Genomic DNA, 17,732 nt, shown 5'->3' with positions numbered 1-17,732 from the left:
AATGCTGGCAGAGAGAATGAGTGAAAAGTAAATGGGTTGAGATCTTTATATGCTTTTAAAATTTATACATATTTTTTAATTTTAATTTTTTAGAGATAGGGTCTCACTATGTTGCCCAGGCTGGCCTTGAATTCCTGGGCTCAAGCCATCCTCCCACCTCAGCCTCTCAAGTAGCTGGGATTAGAGGCATGTACCACCATACCCAGCTTTTATATGCTTTTTTCAATAACTAGCATTTATTGAGTGATCAGTGCATGTCAAGAATTCTACTTCACAAAAGTTATCTCAATAATACTTTCAGCAGTGAAACACAGTAGTTGCTTTCCCCCATCACATAGATAAGAAAATGAGGCTTAGAAAAATTCAGTAATGTGCCCCAGGCCCCACTAATAAGCAACAAAGTAGTGTCTTAGTCTAAAGCACATGCTTAGCTAGTGAGCTATAATATCTATGAATCCTACTCATTTATTTTTAAATCTAGATTCTTGCCCTCATTGGAAATTTAAACCTATCATCTCAGAACTTTACTTCCATGCATGAGTACTTGCTGGAACTTAATAAGTATGTAAACATTGTTTATTGCCCAACGGGAACCTGAGGGTTACTTTTCCATAAAGACACAGTCAATGTAAAGTTTTACTGACACTAGCAAATGATTATCAGTTAACACACAATTCCCAAGATGTGAAATATCTTTTTGTTTTGAACTTCATCATGATGTACATGCAAAATATTGGTTTGGTTTTGTTTAGCTGGAATTGGTCACACTCCAACCACTTCATTTGTATTAATACACAGACTGGGATCCAGAGTTGTTCCTTACGGAGAGTTACTGATAGAGTCTGCATTAGAACCTGTCTTCTAGTTTCCAGTCCCAAGCTCCTTGTAGTACAGCATGCTGTTGGTAGAATTTGGATTTCACTTGCCTCCCATGGACGTTATGTATGAAATTATTAGCTTTCTTCATCAAGGAACTTTCCTGTGTGTACAATTTTTATGACACGAATGTTTTATGTAGTCTTTGAACTTTTTAATCTCAGCAAATTTTCTGAGCCTAAATAGGAATATGCCTACATTTTCCTGGCAAAGGGGAGCACACTGGCAGAAAGGAAGCAGAAGGTGGATTTGGAATCAGAACACATCCCATTTATTTCAAAGCCTATCCATTTCCACTTAGTAGTCATTCAGAACCTCCTACACATCAGGCACTGTGCGCGGTGCTTTGCATCCATCATTTCTAATCTCTAAAGTACTTTACTGGTTTATTTCCATCTTAAGGTGAGGAAATTGAGGCTCAGGGCAGTTAAGTCCCCTACCCAGGGTCACATAGCAGTTTGTGGAGACAGGATTCAGACTGCCGTTTGCCTGACTGTAAGCTTCATTTCCATTATGCTCTATTCCACTCTCATTCCTTTGAGCTACTCTAGTCAGGGTTTAAGAGGAATGTTTGGTTGTATGTGTGAATTAACTATATTTATTTCAACATTTCTAAAATGAGGATTTCCAGATGGAGCTTTCTTTTACCAACCCTGGTCTGAGGTGAACTGCAGTGTGTCTACTGAACAAAGGGAAAATCAGATTGGAGCATGAAACATGATTTTTCCATTCTGTCTTAAGTAAAATCCAAATTTCAGCATTTTTCACAGGCATACTTGGCTTTTGACAGAAATGCTGAGTTGTCAAAGGACTTTTTGCCAGCAAAGATTTTTTAAAAATTCACTTTGAGTTAGTCGAGGAAGTTTTCTTGGTGTATAGAAATGAAGGCAATGTCATCTCTTCCTGATGGCTGTTTAAAACATGTAGTAAGTGAAGTGTGAGCACACAACAGCGGAGGAAAGATGGAGGGTAGGAGGGCTTTGCCATTCAGTAAAACATTCCGAGCCAGTGTGCAAGACACAGCGTGAGCTTTAAGGTCACATCTAATTTGGTCTCTGACCTCACAGTGTCTTCAGCACGGCTACTGTGGTTTCCACAGGGCCAGAGGCTCCTCTCCCAACTCTCAGACATGCAGGTTTCACTAATCAGCAATCTCTAGGATTACTACTTGCCTAAATAGGAAGCAAAGTACTTTAGGATTATTGAGTCAATTCCTGTGTCCTTAAGGAATTTTCTGCTGTTTGTACTATGAATCAGCTGCTTTTTAATGTTACAGTCTCTCACAAATTAATATGAGACATTTTGTGTTCTGGTAGCTGACAGAATAAAGATTTCCCAAACTCAAAACCACCATAGACCAGGTAGAAGTAATTCCTTGTTCTGCTGTGGTTCATATTAGGTGGTTGACAAGTAAAATGAGGACCTGGTCCTGTCGAGAATGATGGAAGGGATAATGACAAGTGATTGTATAACTCATAGCTCAGGGAGCATTTGCAAGAGCGGTTTCTCATAGAATCTTGTCAGAAACCCCACCAAGGAGGAAAGAGAAGAGAAGGGACTTGCCTAAGGTCACAAAGTGGGTGTTTCTTCAGCCGCCTAGCCTGCTGCTATTTCTCCCACACTCTCAGGAACTCAAAGCACATTTTCCTCCCAGCCTGGCAAGCAAGGCGCATGAGAGTTGGAGGAGCCGCCCTGGGAATGGTGTGGGAGGGAGTCCGTTTTACGTAGTTGCAGCTACACACGGTGTCCCCATGTCTGTCGGTCAGTGGAGGAGGTAGGTACAGAAGTATGTGGGTATAAACATGAACAGAAATGTCGTGACTCACCGACCATGCACAGCTGGTTTAACTCTTTAATCCAAGTCACCTAGGAACCAGCTCAGGTTCTTAAGAGATGTAAGGTCCCCATAGCAAACAATAACAAAAATAATGTGGCATTCAGCATTCTTCTCAGTGCTTCCTTTCCAAAAGTTTCAAACCACTTTATATATTTGGGATCCCCATCTCTTTTGTGAGAAGCCTGTTTTTATTTCACCCCAAAGCTTTGTAGTCTCTCCAGAATACCTGGAGTGCAGTGTACCTGACTCTGTGCCTTAAGGGTGCAGGGAATGGACTCTGAGCAGAACAGGGAAGGGATTTTCAGCTGGCAGGGCCCTACCCCTCACTACCTTATTTGGAAGTTTGAGGATCCATTGAGAGGGAGTGTTGTAGGGGAACCCATCTTGGAGAGGTTGATTTTTGGGTTGAGGCAGGATGGTTCCCCCTTTAAAGGGCAGGAAAGTCTCCCAGAGAGTGAGTCATTTTTCTAATGCCCAATGTTGCAATCGTGAAGACTCCAGGAAACCTAAGACTCTAGTCCCCATAGGACCATCTAAAAAACATATATTTAAGTATCAAGAGAAGCAGAGGGGTATTATAAAAAGAACATTGGCTTTGGCTGCAGGTATATGAGAGTTCAAATTCTATGCACCGCTTTCCTAACTTCTTGATCTTAGAGGGTGAACTTCTTGCTTGATCCTTGGCTTGCCTGTAAAATAGAGATGATCATCTCTGCCCGTTCTAATTTACAGAGTTGTTTTAGAAATTAAGTTCATGGAAAATTCTGCGTAAACTTTAATAGACTTTATAAATGGAAAGTGTCATTATTGTTTTCAGAAGCAACATCTTTGATCCTTAAGGGTACATGCAGTAAGCTTGCTATCTGTTTTTTAAGATGTGATGTTTGCGATAGGATCTTGAAAGCAAGATCAGCTATGGATTGTGTTTAATGCCAAAATACAGCTAAAAGATGTAAGATAAAAATAGAGGATTGCATTTTTTCCATTTTGGCACTACTACAAATGTAATGTTTTTAGCTTGGGCACAATTGGTGTGACTTTTACTTCTGAACTTCCTTTTTTCTTCATTATCCTTGAGCTTTTGGACTCACATATTGGCTTTACCTTCTGCTTCCATTATAGGAAATTGATGGAAAATCCCTGCTATTGATGACAAGAAATGATGTGTTGACAGGACTTCAGTTAAAATTGGGGCCTGCTCTGAAAATCTACGAATATCATGTAAAACCTCTGCAGACAAAGCATTTAAAGAACAACTCTTCATAGTACAGTCAAATTGGGGTCTTCGACCTCAAAAAATACATAATGACATAATTTAGTTTCATGTAATGAAACTTTGTAAACAGAATACATACATGTGTATATGTAAAGAATTTCAATCAAATGAAACGTTATCCTATTGGATAGACTAGGCAATTCATCAGCTCACCTGAAATCAGCCAGGAGGAGCAAGGACAAGATGCGCACAGGGTGGTTTTCCTCATGGATTTTGTCAAATAGAATGATCTTTGACACGATTAGACACTCCTCCCCACAAAGGCTTTGAAATAATAAGGATTTTCCTCATCTCTTTATAGATTGCTTTCCCAAAATCTTTTAAAAAAGAATTTAATTGAATGACAGTCTTTTGGTTACAGACTTAGGATGAGTAAAAACAAGAAAATTTGGGGAGGGGGAGAAAGAAGAAAGGGATTGCTGTCTCCCTTGAATTCCTCTGCTCCTTAGAGCTTGTGTTACTTGGATGGAATTGCCAACACCCTTTTTTGTAGAGGGTTCTCCACTTGACCTTATTAAGGTTTTATTGGGATATGCTGCAGTGTTTGAAATGAACATGCATCATGGCCCCTTCAGGAGCAGAATCATAGCTCTGAAAAGAGAAGCTCCGTTGTGTACTGAGGATATCCATCCATATTCAGCTAGCTTTCAAATGGGGTAATGATATTTTCTGCATAGATTTTCTTTCAAATTGGTTCTTTGTTTCTGAAGAAAGGATTTTTTTTAACTTCATGGTTTTATTTATAATAATTTGTTTCTGAAGAAATTTGCCGAGAGTTACAGGTCAAAAAGCCTTGTTACTAGTACAGAATATTTTTATATATATTCCTTCATGATGGTGTAATTTTTTTTAATTGTCCTATGCTTTGTTCAGTTCCTGGGTTAAGTACTTGTTTTTAAGAGCTTGGAAAAAGTGGGCTTGCCACATCTCTGTTGAAAGAGACATTTGTTCAATCTCTGTGTGTCAACGCCTTGTTGAATTGGTGCTTTGTGGTTGCAATAAAGCATTGCTTCAGTTTATTGCCAGTGTATCTTTGATCTTTTCTGTTTGGTTGCTTCTTCAGTTGGGATTAAGGATTAAGGTCTCCTGGAAACCAGGGAAAGAAAATTAAGCATTTTTTGAGGAAAAAGCTTTAGAGGTAGAAATTACACAAATCTATGTGTGGATTTATCTTCTTTTTAAAGTGAATCATTCAAGTAGATCTCATTTCTTCTCTCATCCCCAATTTTAGGTATTATTTTAGCCAAAGATTTTTTTGTTTGCTGTAGGCCGGTGGGGGTCATGATTTTTTTGAAATTCTAATAAAAGCTACTGACTTTCTCTGCAGACAAAAGCTCACATTTCCACGTGCAAAACTTGCAGAGAGTTGGTGGACTCATAATTTCCCTCTTCCTCCTCCTCAAGTTAAGAGTTCCTATTTTAGAGAATATCATAATTCAGTCCCCTGTGGAGATAATTTCTTGAAAGAACAGAAAGTCTGGAGATGACAGTGAAAAAAAACACAGGAAGTGGTATAGATAGTAGGTGGGTTTAAAAATGCATTCCAAATTAATTCAATTATAGAGCGTACAGAGTATCTGAAATTTAAGTAATGCCTTGTTTTCACTGTAAGTGGGAAAAGTGGTTACAGAAGAGACTTTTTTTTTAATCTCCAAGTTCCCACAGTCTACCTAAGACAGAAAACACAAGTAAAAGGCAAAATATATAGTTAAGTGTTGTGAGGAGTGATGGAGACAAAAGGTAACAACTGCAGCTGCTGGAGACCTGGATAGGAAAGAAGGGATTCCTGGATCAAGCTGAAGGAAGATGGAATGAGGATCTTGATGAAAACCTCTGTGAAGGAGTGTCCTGCTGTAAAATCTGATGATGTTTGACCCGTCTCTACCTCAAAGGGATAATATGAGGTATTTCTGAGCCCTACTTTTGTGCACCCACCTGATACCTTCTGTAGTCATTTGGAATAGGTTTGGTTGTGAGCGATGGAAACTGTCTCTCCCACCCCCACCAATTAATAAACTAGGTAGACACCTACTTCCTCTCATGTAAATGTCCAGATAGGGGGACCAGAGGTGGTGTGACCCTACATGATGGTAGGAACACAGTTTCCGCCTATGTTTTTTTTCCATCATGCATGACATCCATTCCCAGAATAATTTTGTAAATAGATGCTGCTTCTTTGCCATCATCATTTGAATTCCAACCAGAGGGGAGAAGAAAGGGGGAAGGAACAGACCTTCCTTTAAGGATACTTCCAAGAAATTGTACATACTACTTCCTTTCATATCTTGTGGACTGGAAGTCAATCACATTGCTTGAAATATTTCATGTTTTTATTGGAAACCATGAGCCGAATTAAAATTCAAAGTTCCATTATTCTGTAGATAAAGGAAAATGGATATTGAGGGACAACTTGCTGTTACCGATGTCAGCTGACCACTAAACACTCATAGCAAGTGACACTAAAAGGGTTTCTTTGGTGGTATTTTTCTCGAGATTCGAACTTGCGTTCAACTAAGTCAACTAAACCTCAGATTTGGACTGCTCTATGAGTACTTGGGGGCGAGGGGAATTGAAAAGCAAACAGAAGTGTACAAAATCATCCTTCAGTCTCTGATAAGAGCTTTCAGGCAAAATTAGCAATTTAAAGATAGTCTGCCTTCCCTACAGTCAGCATAAAGGCCAAGGACAGGCAGGCCTGCACACCTTGGCAATAGCTCAAGGTGATTTCATTTTCCTCCATTTAGGGGAAAACCAATGTGATCAAAATAGGCCAAAAAGAGAGGCTGGAAGTGCTTGAAATTCAGCAGGTAGGCAGCCTTTGTCTCCAGACAGCTGTAAAAACCAGAGACGTCTGATTTCTTTTCAGATCACACTGGATTTCTATTCATGTGATCTAGATCTGCAATGAGTAGCAGACACATGTGCTGTGAGGGGAAGAACTTCATGGCTGTGATGTGCCCTGATGGCAATATATTTAATGGTGAAGGTGTATATGAGAATTGGCTAATGTTGAATTTGATTATTCTCAACCAGAGAAGCAGACAGGATATCAGAATCAGAAGGAATTTAAGAAAGTAATTGCTACTCCCCACCGCCCCCACATTTGAACCTCTGATTCAGACTCTGCAGAGGAGATTGAATGAATTGATTTAAAGGTGAGGTCACAAACTGGCCACTTTTCAGTGGAATCTAAGCCAACATGTTTTTACTTTGGCCAATGCAGTATGTGTGTGTTTTAAAAACCACATTTACACACTTCTAGTGAGGCCGAAAACTCCAATTTGTTACTCTTCCATTCCCTAAGGTCTTAAAACCAGCAACTTCACACTTAAGTTGATGGGCCCCTGAAGGCAATTGAGACATCAATTTTAGACACCCCCCCCAAACACACACCCATCCCGATCTAAAACAAAAAACAGAAAAACAGTGAGTTCATTCAGGAATTGAAAATTGCAAATAGATTCAACTGAAAAGAAAACAAGCTAGCATATCGCATAGAATGTGCAGCAGATTTGAGCATCATTTTTTATACCTAGTGGGCATGATGAATATGAGGAAAAAAAGGCCAATTGGTAGCAGTCTTTTCTTTCTGTCCTCAACAAATATCCTACGTGAATACAGGGTGGTTTGTTTGTTTGTTTTTGTTGTTGTTGTTTGTTTGTTTGTTTGAGACGGAGTCTCCCTCTGTTGCCCAGGCTGGAGTGCAGTGGCACGATCTCAGCTCACTGCAACCTCCGCCTCCCGGGTTCAAGCAATTCTCTGCCTCAGCCTCCCGAGTAGCTGGGATTACAGGCACCTGCTACCACACCCGGCTGATTTTTGTATTTTTATTAGAGACAGCATTTTACCATCTTGGCCAGGCTGGTCTTGAACTCCTGACCTCATGATCCACCTGCCTCGGCCTCCCAAAGTGCTGGGATTATAGGCGTGAGCCACCGCACCAGCTGAATACAGGTTTTTGTCCCTCTGAGATTAGCATCTGCAGTCAGGAACACACACTGTCCTTCAGTTGCATTAGTGAAATATACCTTTGGGAGAATTTAATTTGCAAAAGTCTAATAACCCACAGTTGCCCAGCCACTCCCATATTTGGAAGCCAAATGCAAAAAGGACTTACTGGTGGTGATTCATCTGTCTTTGACAGTCCTTGTACATGGGATCTGCAGGGGTCAGGTCTGGGCCCAGAGCCATTAAGTGTTTTTTGGAATGATTTGGAAGATGAAGTTAAATGTTCAAAGAGCTGACTGCTGCAGGACAGATATGCCTCTTAGGAGAAAACTTGTTAATTCTGCTTCTAAACCAGGAACAGAAGCCACAGGAAGGAGAGAGCGAGCAATGGATGCATTAATGAACAGCTCGTTAGTTTCATGCTGTAGCTCCATGGGCAATTAAGGAGTCTGGGTACCATTTCTAGCCAGTCATGGCAGTACTAGACAGCAAGAAGAAGATTAAAATGATCGCATCCAAGTTCATTTGGTGAGTGTGGCTGTCTTACATCTTAGAATCCCTTGGAGGTGGTGAACCCCAAGGAAGAATTGTGTCTAACCTAGCACTGGAGCATAATAATGGAGGATCTTGTGGCTAAAGCAGTTGACATCCCTGCACTTCAGTTAAGTCAGAGTGTTCCTGTCCACAACTGTCTTCAGGGAGAAATCAAGAAAGCTGGGGATGCCAGGCCATTTCCAAATAGAAACTGTGCCCCTCTTCCACAGAACAAGTACATGAGCCAAACTACCACCTTTTTTAAAGAAGTGGGAAAAGGGTAAGTAGAGGTGTAAATAATACTGAACATACTTGTTACCTGCAGAGGATGCCTGACTCAACCAGATAAAGGGAAATATGCTGCAAAATGTTTGATGTTATTATCCAGGCACCATCCATGGGGCATCTTTGGTCAGAGGGGTTAGAGGCCTTAAGCTTCCAGAAAAGTGAGATAAAGCAACCAAGGAAAGTTTTGCCATGAGGGCCTCCAGCTCTGTCACTGGATATCTGTGGCAAAGTTTTCCAAATTAAATGTCTTCTTTCTGAATCAAAGGCAGCAGAAGCATTCAGCAAATTGTGTTTCATAGCCTTTTTCAATGATTACATTCTATTTTTATGTGCTGGGGAATATGTGATTTGGGAATAATACTATAGAATTCATCAGATTATAAGCACATTTTGAGTAAAAGTCAGTAAAACTCCAAGCCACCAGCAGTTTCTGCCTATAATAATTAGTGTTTGGGATAGTATTCTGTCTGCTATACCTGAACCCAACGACAATAGTTGAGATGCACAGTAGGTAGTGGGTGAAGTCACTGAGGTTGCACCAGATAGACTTGAGCTTGAATCCAGTCCCACCATTTACTTGACATGGGAACTTGGGTAAGTCATACGGCTCCTCTTAGCCTCAGGAACTTCATCTATTCTCTAGTGCAGATGCAGAAATAGAGTGGAGCAGCACCAGCCTAGCAGTGCCCAAAAGAAACAGAACGTGAGCCATTTATATAAATTAAAATTTTCCAGTAGTCACATTTGGAAAGGTGACCCAGGAAAAAATAATTTAATATAATTTTAAGCCAATATATCCAAATATTATAGTTTTAATATATAATCAATGCAAAAATTATTGATGATATATTTTATAAAATCTTTTCATTTGCCTTTGAAATCCAGTGTGTATTTCATGCTTACTGCACACCTCAATTAGGACAATGTAGCTCAAGTGTATCATTCAGGGTTAGTTTTAGTTGATAAAAATAACAGTGACTTAAGATAGAAATTCTCTATGATGCATATGAGTTGAAGGTAAGCAGTTCAGGGATGGCAGGGCTGCTACATAATGGTTGGGTCTCATTCCTCTTGTGTGGCTCCACCATCCTCAACACATAGTTCCCTATGTAGTCCAACGTGACTGCGTGGGCTTCAGTTATCACAACTCATTCCAGCCAAGAAAAAGAGATAAAGAAGGACACCTCATATGAGAAACTGCACTTATCTCTTTCTCTGACATCCCTTTGACAAGAACTTAGTCATTTGGTGATACCTAGCTGTAGGGGAGGTTGGAACTGTAGTCTTTATTTCAGGAAGCCAAGTATCCAGATAAATAAGGACAGGAGGGTGGATACTTTGGAGAAGCTGGCAGTTCTTCTATAGTACCAGTCTTATAAGTTGATGGAGGACTGAATGAGAGTACACTGTACAGTTGTTTGTATTACATTAAAAGTGCATTAAAAATATAGTTTTATTACTATGATCTCATTCCACTTCAAGCTCAGTACTGTCACAGAATTAATGTATGCCGAACCTAAATACTGCTGATTGGATGCATCCTAATACTGCTAAAAAACAAAATCATTTTTATAGGTGGATGAAAATGGATATTGGGTGGTTCTAGATGCTTTGTTTTCAAAAGGTCACATAAACCAAAAAGAAAAAAAAAAAAAAGCTTGCATTATTTAAGCTCCCTGAAAAACTATGTTGAGTTAAGGGAAATGTGCTAAGCAAAATGCATATACATTTTTATTAGTCCCCAAAGACTTAGAGAAGTTGGTTTGAGGCATTGGTGAATTCCAAATGGATCCTGTCCTCAATCCAAAATGAGTGTTCAATGACATTCAAAATCGCTTTGTGAGACTAATGAAAGGGAGGTCTCTGATACTGTTGTGATTTTAATGAAGGTATATGTGGGTCATAAACAAACAGAAAAAAATTTTAATAAAATTGAAAAAATCTGAGTGGAGCTGCATTCATTAATTTGAGCCAATTAGGTTGACACCAGTCTGCTAAATTGTCTATTTGGGCAAATTTCTATTAAGAATTTTTAATGCTAATGTGACTTCTTGCCACCAGAATGTCTGCAGGTTATTGATCAGCCTTCCGTATGGTGTGTATACAGAATGCAAAGTAAGTTAACATTGGCCTAATCCACACATAGTTAAAAAGGAAAACTGTGGAGCTATGCATCCATAGTGGTGGATGCAGGGAATCCTGGACTAGGGGTCAGAAGACCTGGGTTCTGGTCCCAGATCTGCCGTTAACATATCCACAAGACTTTGTACAAGTCTTAACCTCTCTTGCTTCAGTTGCTACTAAAAAAAACATGTCCAATTAGAGGTTTATTTCAGCACTCAATTTCTATGATTTTCTAAAAATGCAGTGATCTGAGTTATATGTGTCACTGGCCCCCTCCACCATTCAATTAAAACTCACAGCACTGTCACATTCTACAACGTCATTTCCCTTTCATAAATGTTCTAAAGTTTTGGTCTGATTATGGTTCTCTCTGTGCAGTAAGCTGGAACAGCTGTTTTATCTTGAGAATTGTCAAGTTGGCTGATTGCATAACCCTATAGCTTTAAGTTTAAATCACTCTCACTGTGTTCCATGGTAGAAGTATCCCCCTAGGAATAGGCCCTCTACACAATCAGAGCTTACAGTTCAGGGGGTGGGTAGGGGAAGCACAGATTTCCCTGACAGGTCACTGGGAGTGATAGCAAGTGGGACCATTCCTGTTTCTACATCTTGGTTACCAGATCCACATGTTCTACCTATTGGGGACATAACACAATACAAGAGCCAAGTGTCTAGGGAGTGCACTGCATCCTGGAGGACAGTAACCCATCGTCACAGGGTATTATCTCCAAGCTGACATCTCAATTGTGCCTTTAAGAGATTATTCCATCGCTCTCTCAGGCCAGCAGCTTTGGGATAGTAAAGTATGTGATAGGACTATATGATCACTTACAACTTGCCACATCTCCTTTACTTTAAAGAGAGTCTCTTTGTCCCTTGGTCTGAGTGATGTTATGTGGAATTCTGTAAGCCCTTGGATAGTGGTGCTGACTGAGACCCTGTGGGCAGGAAAGACAAAGCCATATCCAAAATATGTATCTATTTTAGTCAGGATTAATCCTCACCTTTTCAAAGTAAAAGGGGCCCAATGTGTTTAACTTGCTGCCAAGTAGGTGCCATATCAAGGTCTCTACTGCTGGAAGTTTGGATATTTGTTAGCAACCGTTATTATTAGTAATGGAAAGCCAGATCCCTGACTTTTAGGCCCATGTGTGTCCTCTACCCCTGCCACCATGGCTATTCATGAGTTCCTTGTACCAGCGCTGGGACTGCCAATGACAAAGGCTGACTGACATCCACTGGCAAAATCATTCTGTCTGCTTGATTGTTTAGTGTCTCATCCATGGTTGATGCTCTTTGGTGGACATTAAGATGCAAAGCAAAAATCTTCACATTTCACGTCCACCCACACAGGCCCATTTACAAGCTCCTTTCCTCTGACCAATCTCCTAATCTTTCTCATTCCAAGTGTCTAACCAACCAACCAAATCAATTGCCACTGCCCACAGGTTTGCATATATTATTACCTAGAAACACATTACACATAAAGTAGATGATTCTTTGATGTATTTCCTAAAACTGTATTCATTGGGAGGATTTTCCTTCACCACTGTCATAAGAACCACCCTCTCCTTAATGGCCATAGTGTGAGAGGCACTGGAGAAACAGCAGTGGATAACATGGGGATCTGGGCCACCTGCTCATGTGCCTTTCTCGTGCCCTCTAGCCCTACCTCTACCTACTCCTGGATCTCTCATTTCCATCTTGCTATGGATTGCTGCTGGGCCTGCCAGACCCTAATACTTGGTGGGTTTGATAGAAACTAGCTTATGATGAGCAGCTCTGGCCACAAAATCTGTTGAAGTTCCATGGTCAGACTTTAGTGTTTACTAAAACCCGGTAACACACCAGGAGCTATTTTTCTAATGGTGAATGATTCTCTGCTACAGATAGCATAGCTTACTCCAGAACCTGGGAGTTTATGTTGTAAATTTCCCATTGGGTCTTGGCAGATATATGTAAAACATATATTTGGTCTTCACCCAATTTCCTGGCATACAACTCCTCAAATCCTTAGAATCTCTAAAGTGATGTCTTTTTGTATGCTAATAATTGACTGATGGCAAGCAGTCCCTAGGTAGCGTCAGGATGAGGTCTGGTCACTGGAAAGACCAAGGCTTGATTAGAGGGTTGGGACTTTCAGTCCACTCTCAACCACTGGGAAAGAGAAAGGGACTGAAGGTTAAGTTGATCACCAATGGCCAATGATGTAATCAATCAATCCTATGTAGTGGGGCCTCCATAAAAACCCAAAAGGGCATGGTTCGAAAAGCTTTCAAATAGCTGAACCTGTGGAGGCTTTTAGAGGATCGTGCACCTAGGGGTTGGAGGGAGCATGGAAACTCTGTGCCTCTTCCCCCATACCTAACCATATGCATCTTTTCATCTGAACCCTTTGTAATATCCTTTATAATAGATTGCTGAATGTAAGTAGGTGTTTCCCTGAGTTTCAGGAGCTGCTCTAGCAAATTAATCTAACTCAAGGAGGGGTGTGTGTGGGATCCCTGATTTATAGCCAGTTGGTCAGAAGCACAGGTAAAACAACCTGGAGCTTGAGATTGGTGTCTGAAAGCTGCATGGAGTGGGCAGTGGTGGCAGTCTTGGGCATTAATTCCTTAACCTGTGGGATCTGATGCTATCTCTAGGTAGATAGAGTAAGAATAGAATGGAATTAGAAGACACTCAAAGGGTGCCTGCTGCAGAATTGATTGCTTGCTTGTTGGTGGAGAGAAATCCCCAAACATTTGGTCACAGAAGTGTTCTATGTTGATTGTTATTGTTGACTGAGAGAATAAATACTTGTGAGTGTGTTTTAGTCCATTCACGGACCCACACAGCATCTTCCCCAATCAGAGACATCTCTAATAGCATAGAATTTGCTGATTCACATGGTTCAAGCAGAAGGAATATTTGTACCCAGTCTGGACCTACTCCAGTGCCTTCTACTTCTCTGGGCCCCACACAAAGTTGGAAGCCTTCCTTGCCACCCAGTAAATGTGTTGGAGCAGTATTACCATGTGTGGAACATGAGTCTTCCAAAACCAAAGAGAATACCAAGCACTGCACTTTCCTCCTAGTGGTAGAAAGCTTGAGATGCAATAATGTGCATCTCAAAGCTTTATTTGGGAAGGAATGTCCTATAATACCCTCAGCAAACTTTTCCTACAAAGGGTCAAAGTGTAAAAAATTTTAGGCTTTGTGGACCAAATAGTCTTTGTTTCAACTACCAACTTTGCCATTATAACATGAAAACAGTCATAGGCAATATATAAGCAAATGGGCATGGCTGTGTTCCCATAAAACTTTATTTACCAAAACAAGTGATGGGACAGATTTCACCAATCCTTGTCCTAGACCACCAGACTGCTAAAAATGTCACTAATGTGGTGGGCCTTTGATGGGTTTATCTACCATTCTCCAGAGTACAAGTGTCACTTCTTGGTCATTCAGTCCAATTAACATAGTCTCATGGGTATAATGGACCAATTTAATGTCCCAGGGAATGTCCTGATGATCCTGGTCCCATATACAAAGGCTAGAAAATTTAATGTCATTCCAGGGCAAGACCATAAATGTATGCAACTGTCCATCCATGTGAATGGAAACTGCTTCTCTTCTTGCTTCTTGATTTGAAAATTAGATGGGCTTTATCCAGCACGCATGTATAATCTTCCAGCTTTTATATATATTGGCTGGGCCTTTGCCACTCTTTTGGCCTGTGGTCTCCTTCCTTCCTTAACAAGCCCAGCATGTGTCTAGCTGGTTTACGATGTGACTTACCCTATTTATAGATCTGGTGGTCAGGAGGTGGGGATGTATCACAAGGAGGCATGTGTTTCCTTGTAGGCAGAAGCTTCTGCATTGTCTTCAAGCAAGAGGGGGCAGTGCTAGCTTTTAACAAGGAGAAATAGGCCAGTTCTGCAGGCGCAGAGAATTCAGGTAAAGCTGAGGATTCAAGATTTCAAGTGCATCAATCAGGACCCTAACCTTTGTGTGACAGAGCTGTCAAGGGTGGAGAATTCAATTTTCCTTGGAGCTCTGCTATTCTAATAATTAAGACCTGGGTCTCCTAAGCTTTTTCTGCCATCTAGATGTATACTGTCTTTATATGTTGCCAAGGAGGCCCTCTTGCTTTCATGCTCTACTTTATATTAGTTATTAATCATCCTCAATTTTTCATTGCCTTTCTTAATTTATTAATGGTCCCCAGTGACACCCATTCAAATTCCATAGTGCTTATAATAACCATTTCCCCCACACCTCTCAAGCATTTGAAATTTTGCCCCTGCCAATGTATTCCTTTCTCCAGTATCTTATCCCAATTCACCTCTGCAGACAGGGTTAACAATTGCGTGATTACAGTATTACAAAGGCTCATTGCTAGTGAGCCAGTGGGTGATCCAGCTCCAAAATCCCATTTTCGAGTCTCCTTCCTGGAACTCTTAGTATCACAGGTCAGCTTCCCCATGAAAAATACAGTAAGACCCTGAGATTGTCATGCAGAAGGCACCAGAGCATCTTTACCAGGAGCTTTATCCCCCTTTTGTGGCCATAGAGAAAACATTACCATATACTGAGGATGGCAGGGCAAAGGGTGGAATGAGCCTGAGTCCTGATGCCATCACTGAATTAGCAATTCCATCCTGGGATAGCCTACTTCTTAAACTTCTGAAGCAAGCACGATGTCCTTTCTCTTTAAGACACTCTTAGGTATTCAGTTACTTGCAGCCAAAGGCATTCTAGCTCATGCATGATCTCAGTTAATGCTTTGCTACCCTGTGCTGTGAGGTAGGTGTTATTATTATTCCCATTTCATAAACAAGAGAGCTTAAGCTTAGAGAATACTTGCTCGAGATCACACAACTAGAAATTGGTGGAGCCCAGTCTAAAGCTTAGTACTATCTGTATCCAAAGTCCGTGCTCTTTACCCTTTTATAAAAATCTATGTGACAACTGATCAAACCAGGAGGGGTATGGTACCATCCCCCAGATCTGAAGGGAAGAGTAGCTTATGTATAGCTAAGATCCACATACACCAGAAGAGCTGCCCTTAAAAAGCTCACTGACCTCTTACTTGGTGTATTGGGTTGAATGGTGGCCCTCAAAACAGAAGATCATGCCTTCATTGTCAGAACCTGCAAATATGACCTTATGTGGAAAAAAGATCTTTGCAGATGTCATTAAGGATCTTGAGGATCTTGTCTTAAGGTTATCCAGGTGGGCCCCAAATCCAGTGACCAGTGTCCTTATAAGAGTCATACAGGGAAGACCTGCCAGACAGAAAGAGGAGGAAGCAATGTGGCCATAGAGGCAGAGACTAGAGTGATGCAGCTGTGAGTCAAGGAACCCCTGAAGGCATGAGAAGCTGGAAGAGGCAAAAACAGAATCTCCCCTGGAGTCTTTGGAAGTAGCACACGGCCCACACCTTGATTTTGGACTCTGGCCTCCAGAACTACGAGGGAATAAATCTCTATTGTTTTACACCACCAAGTTTATGGTAATTTGTTATGGCAGCCTCAGGAAACTAATACTATGTTTATTTCTTTCTTATGTAAAGGTTAGCAGTATACTTTCTAAGTTTGGTTGAATATATTCCTCATGTGGCAAATTTCTGTTGAAATCCTTTATACTTTAAAGATAATGTGTGAACTACTTCCTTAGCAGAGCTAGAGGCACCTGTAGAGACATGAATGAGCATTTTTCTGGGAAGAAGGTCCATAGCCATCATACTCTCAGTAGGGTCTTGATAGGCTCCACAAAACTAAGAATTTCTGAGAGGGAGCCTGGGCAAATGAAAGAATGACAGGTAGCTAAGCTCTAAGAGAAACAAGTGCTAAGACTGTGAAACATACAGAGAATAAGTTTCAAGTATGTGGAAGCCAGAAGGTCCTGTGTGTCTGGTTAGAAGGCTTCAAGTCGATCTCTTTGGGAAGAAGCTTTGGCTTCCTCATGAGTTCAGACAAGAAAGCAGAAGTTGTAAAGGTCTAGCAAAGGCGACTGCAAAGGGCCAACTCCACACAGCTCAGAGTCCGGAGGAAAGGAAACACTCCTTCTGGACAAAGTATAAAGAGGTTAGGAAAAGTTCAAATTTCTCTAGTTAAAATCTGCAGGTATTGAAGAAGGTAAATTCTGTTACAATGACAAATCAATAAAATGCTGTCTCAAAAGACTTATTATGCTTCTATTTTGGGGTAGAAAAAAGAGAGGGAAAACATTGGTGTCTAAAAATAAGGAATGGTATGAACTTAAGTCTGACTCTAAAAAGGAAAAGGAAAAGGAAGGAGATATATTTTCTGAGTCTATCACTATGAAAATTATGAGATGAAATTTAAAGAATATGAAACAAACCTCAGGCAGAATCTTGGCTGCCAAAACCACAAGCCCCACATGACAGCCTGCTCCATTGAATGCCATGGAAACTGCCTCCCCGGCAGCACGTGAGCTTGGAACTACCTGCACGATTCCTCCATGAAAGTACTTGAGATAGGGTTGGGGTAAGCAGAGAGAGTGAGTGAGGAGACAAAAGAGTGTTTTAGGGCAGCTCTACTTCCCAGAGAACTGGAACTGAATCCCTGGAGGCTTCCTAGCAAAATCATGAAGTGTTTTTAAAACAAATTACCTCACAAGTGTTTACAGTTCAGTTCTGCCTGCCTGTCTGCCGAACTGAAAGGAACAGGTGAAACCCAAAGCTGGTTTTCAGCCCCATCGCTCACAATTCTAAGAAGGAAACATCCTTCACAAAACAGGAACTTTGTCCTTGAAAATTTCACATACTACAGGCTTTCCTGCCACATACCTGGGATATAACATCCAATAGCTCAATTGCAATCTGTTGCAGTAAATGTGCTA

At 40.8% G+C, this 17,732-nt stretch overlaps 1 protein-coding gene across 3 annotated transcripts in view; it reads left to right on the top strand.

Annotated features, from left to right (window-relative positions):
• The window catches only part of SAMD13 (sterile alpha motif domain containing 13), a 53,953-nt gene extending 48,945 nt beyond the window's left edge, over window positions 1-5,008 (top strand). For all 3 annotated transcript variants that reach the window (XM_054532431.2, XM_024254874.3, XM_054532439.1), the window contains one exon: window positions 3,836-5,008. In XM_054532431.2, coding sequence (XP_054388406.1) covers window positions 3,836-3,979 — 144 coding nt within the window. In that variant the 3' untranslated portion in view covers window positions 3,980-5,008. The remainder of the gene's footprint in view (window positions 1-3,835) is intronic.
• Window positions 5,009-17,732: the final 12,724 nt, after the last annotated feature.

The sequence above is a fragment of the Pongo abelii genome, chromosome 1, assembly GCF_028885655.2.
Source record: "Pongo abelii isolate AG06213 chromosome 1, NHGRI_mPonAbe1-v2.0_pri, whole genome shotgun sequence".
Lineage (NCBI taxonomy): Eukaryota > Metazoa > Chordata > Mammalia > Primates > Hominidae > Pongo > Pongo abelii.
The sequence above is the reverse complement of the archived record's forward strand: the minus strand, read 5'-3'. Positions and strand labels throughout refer to the sequence as shown.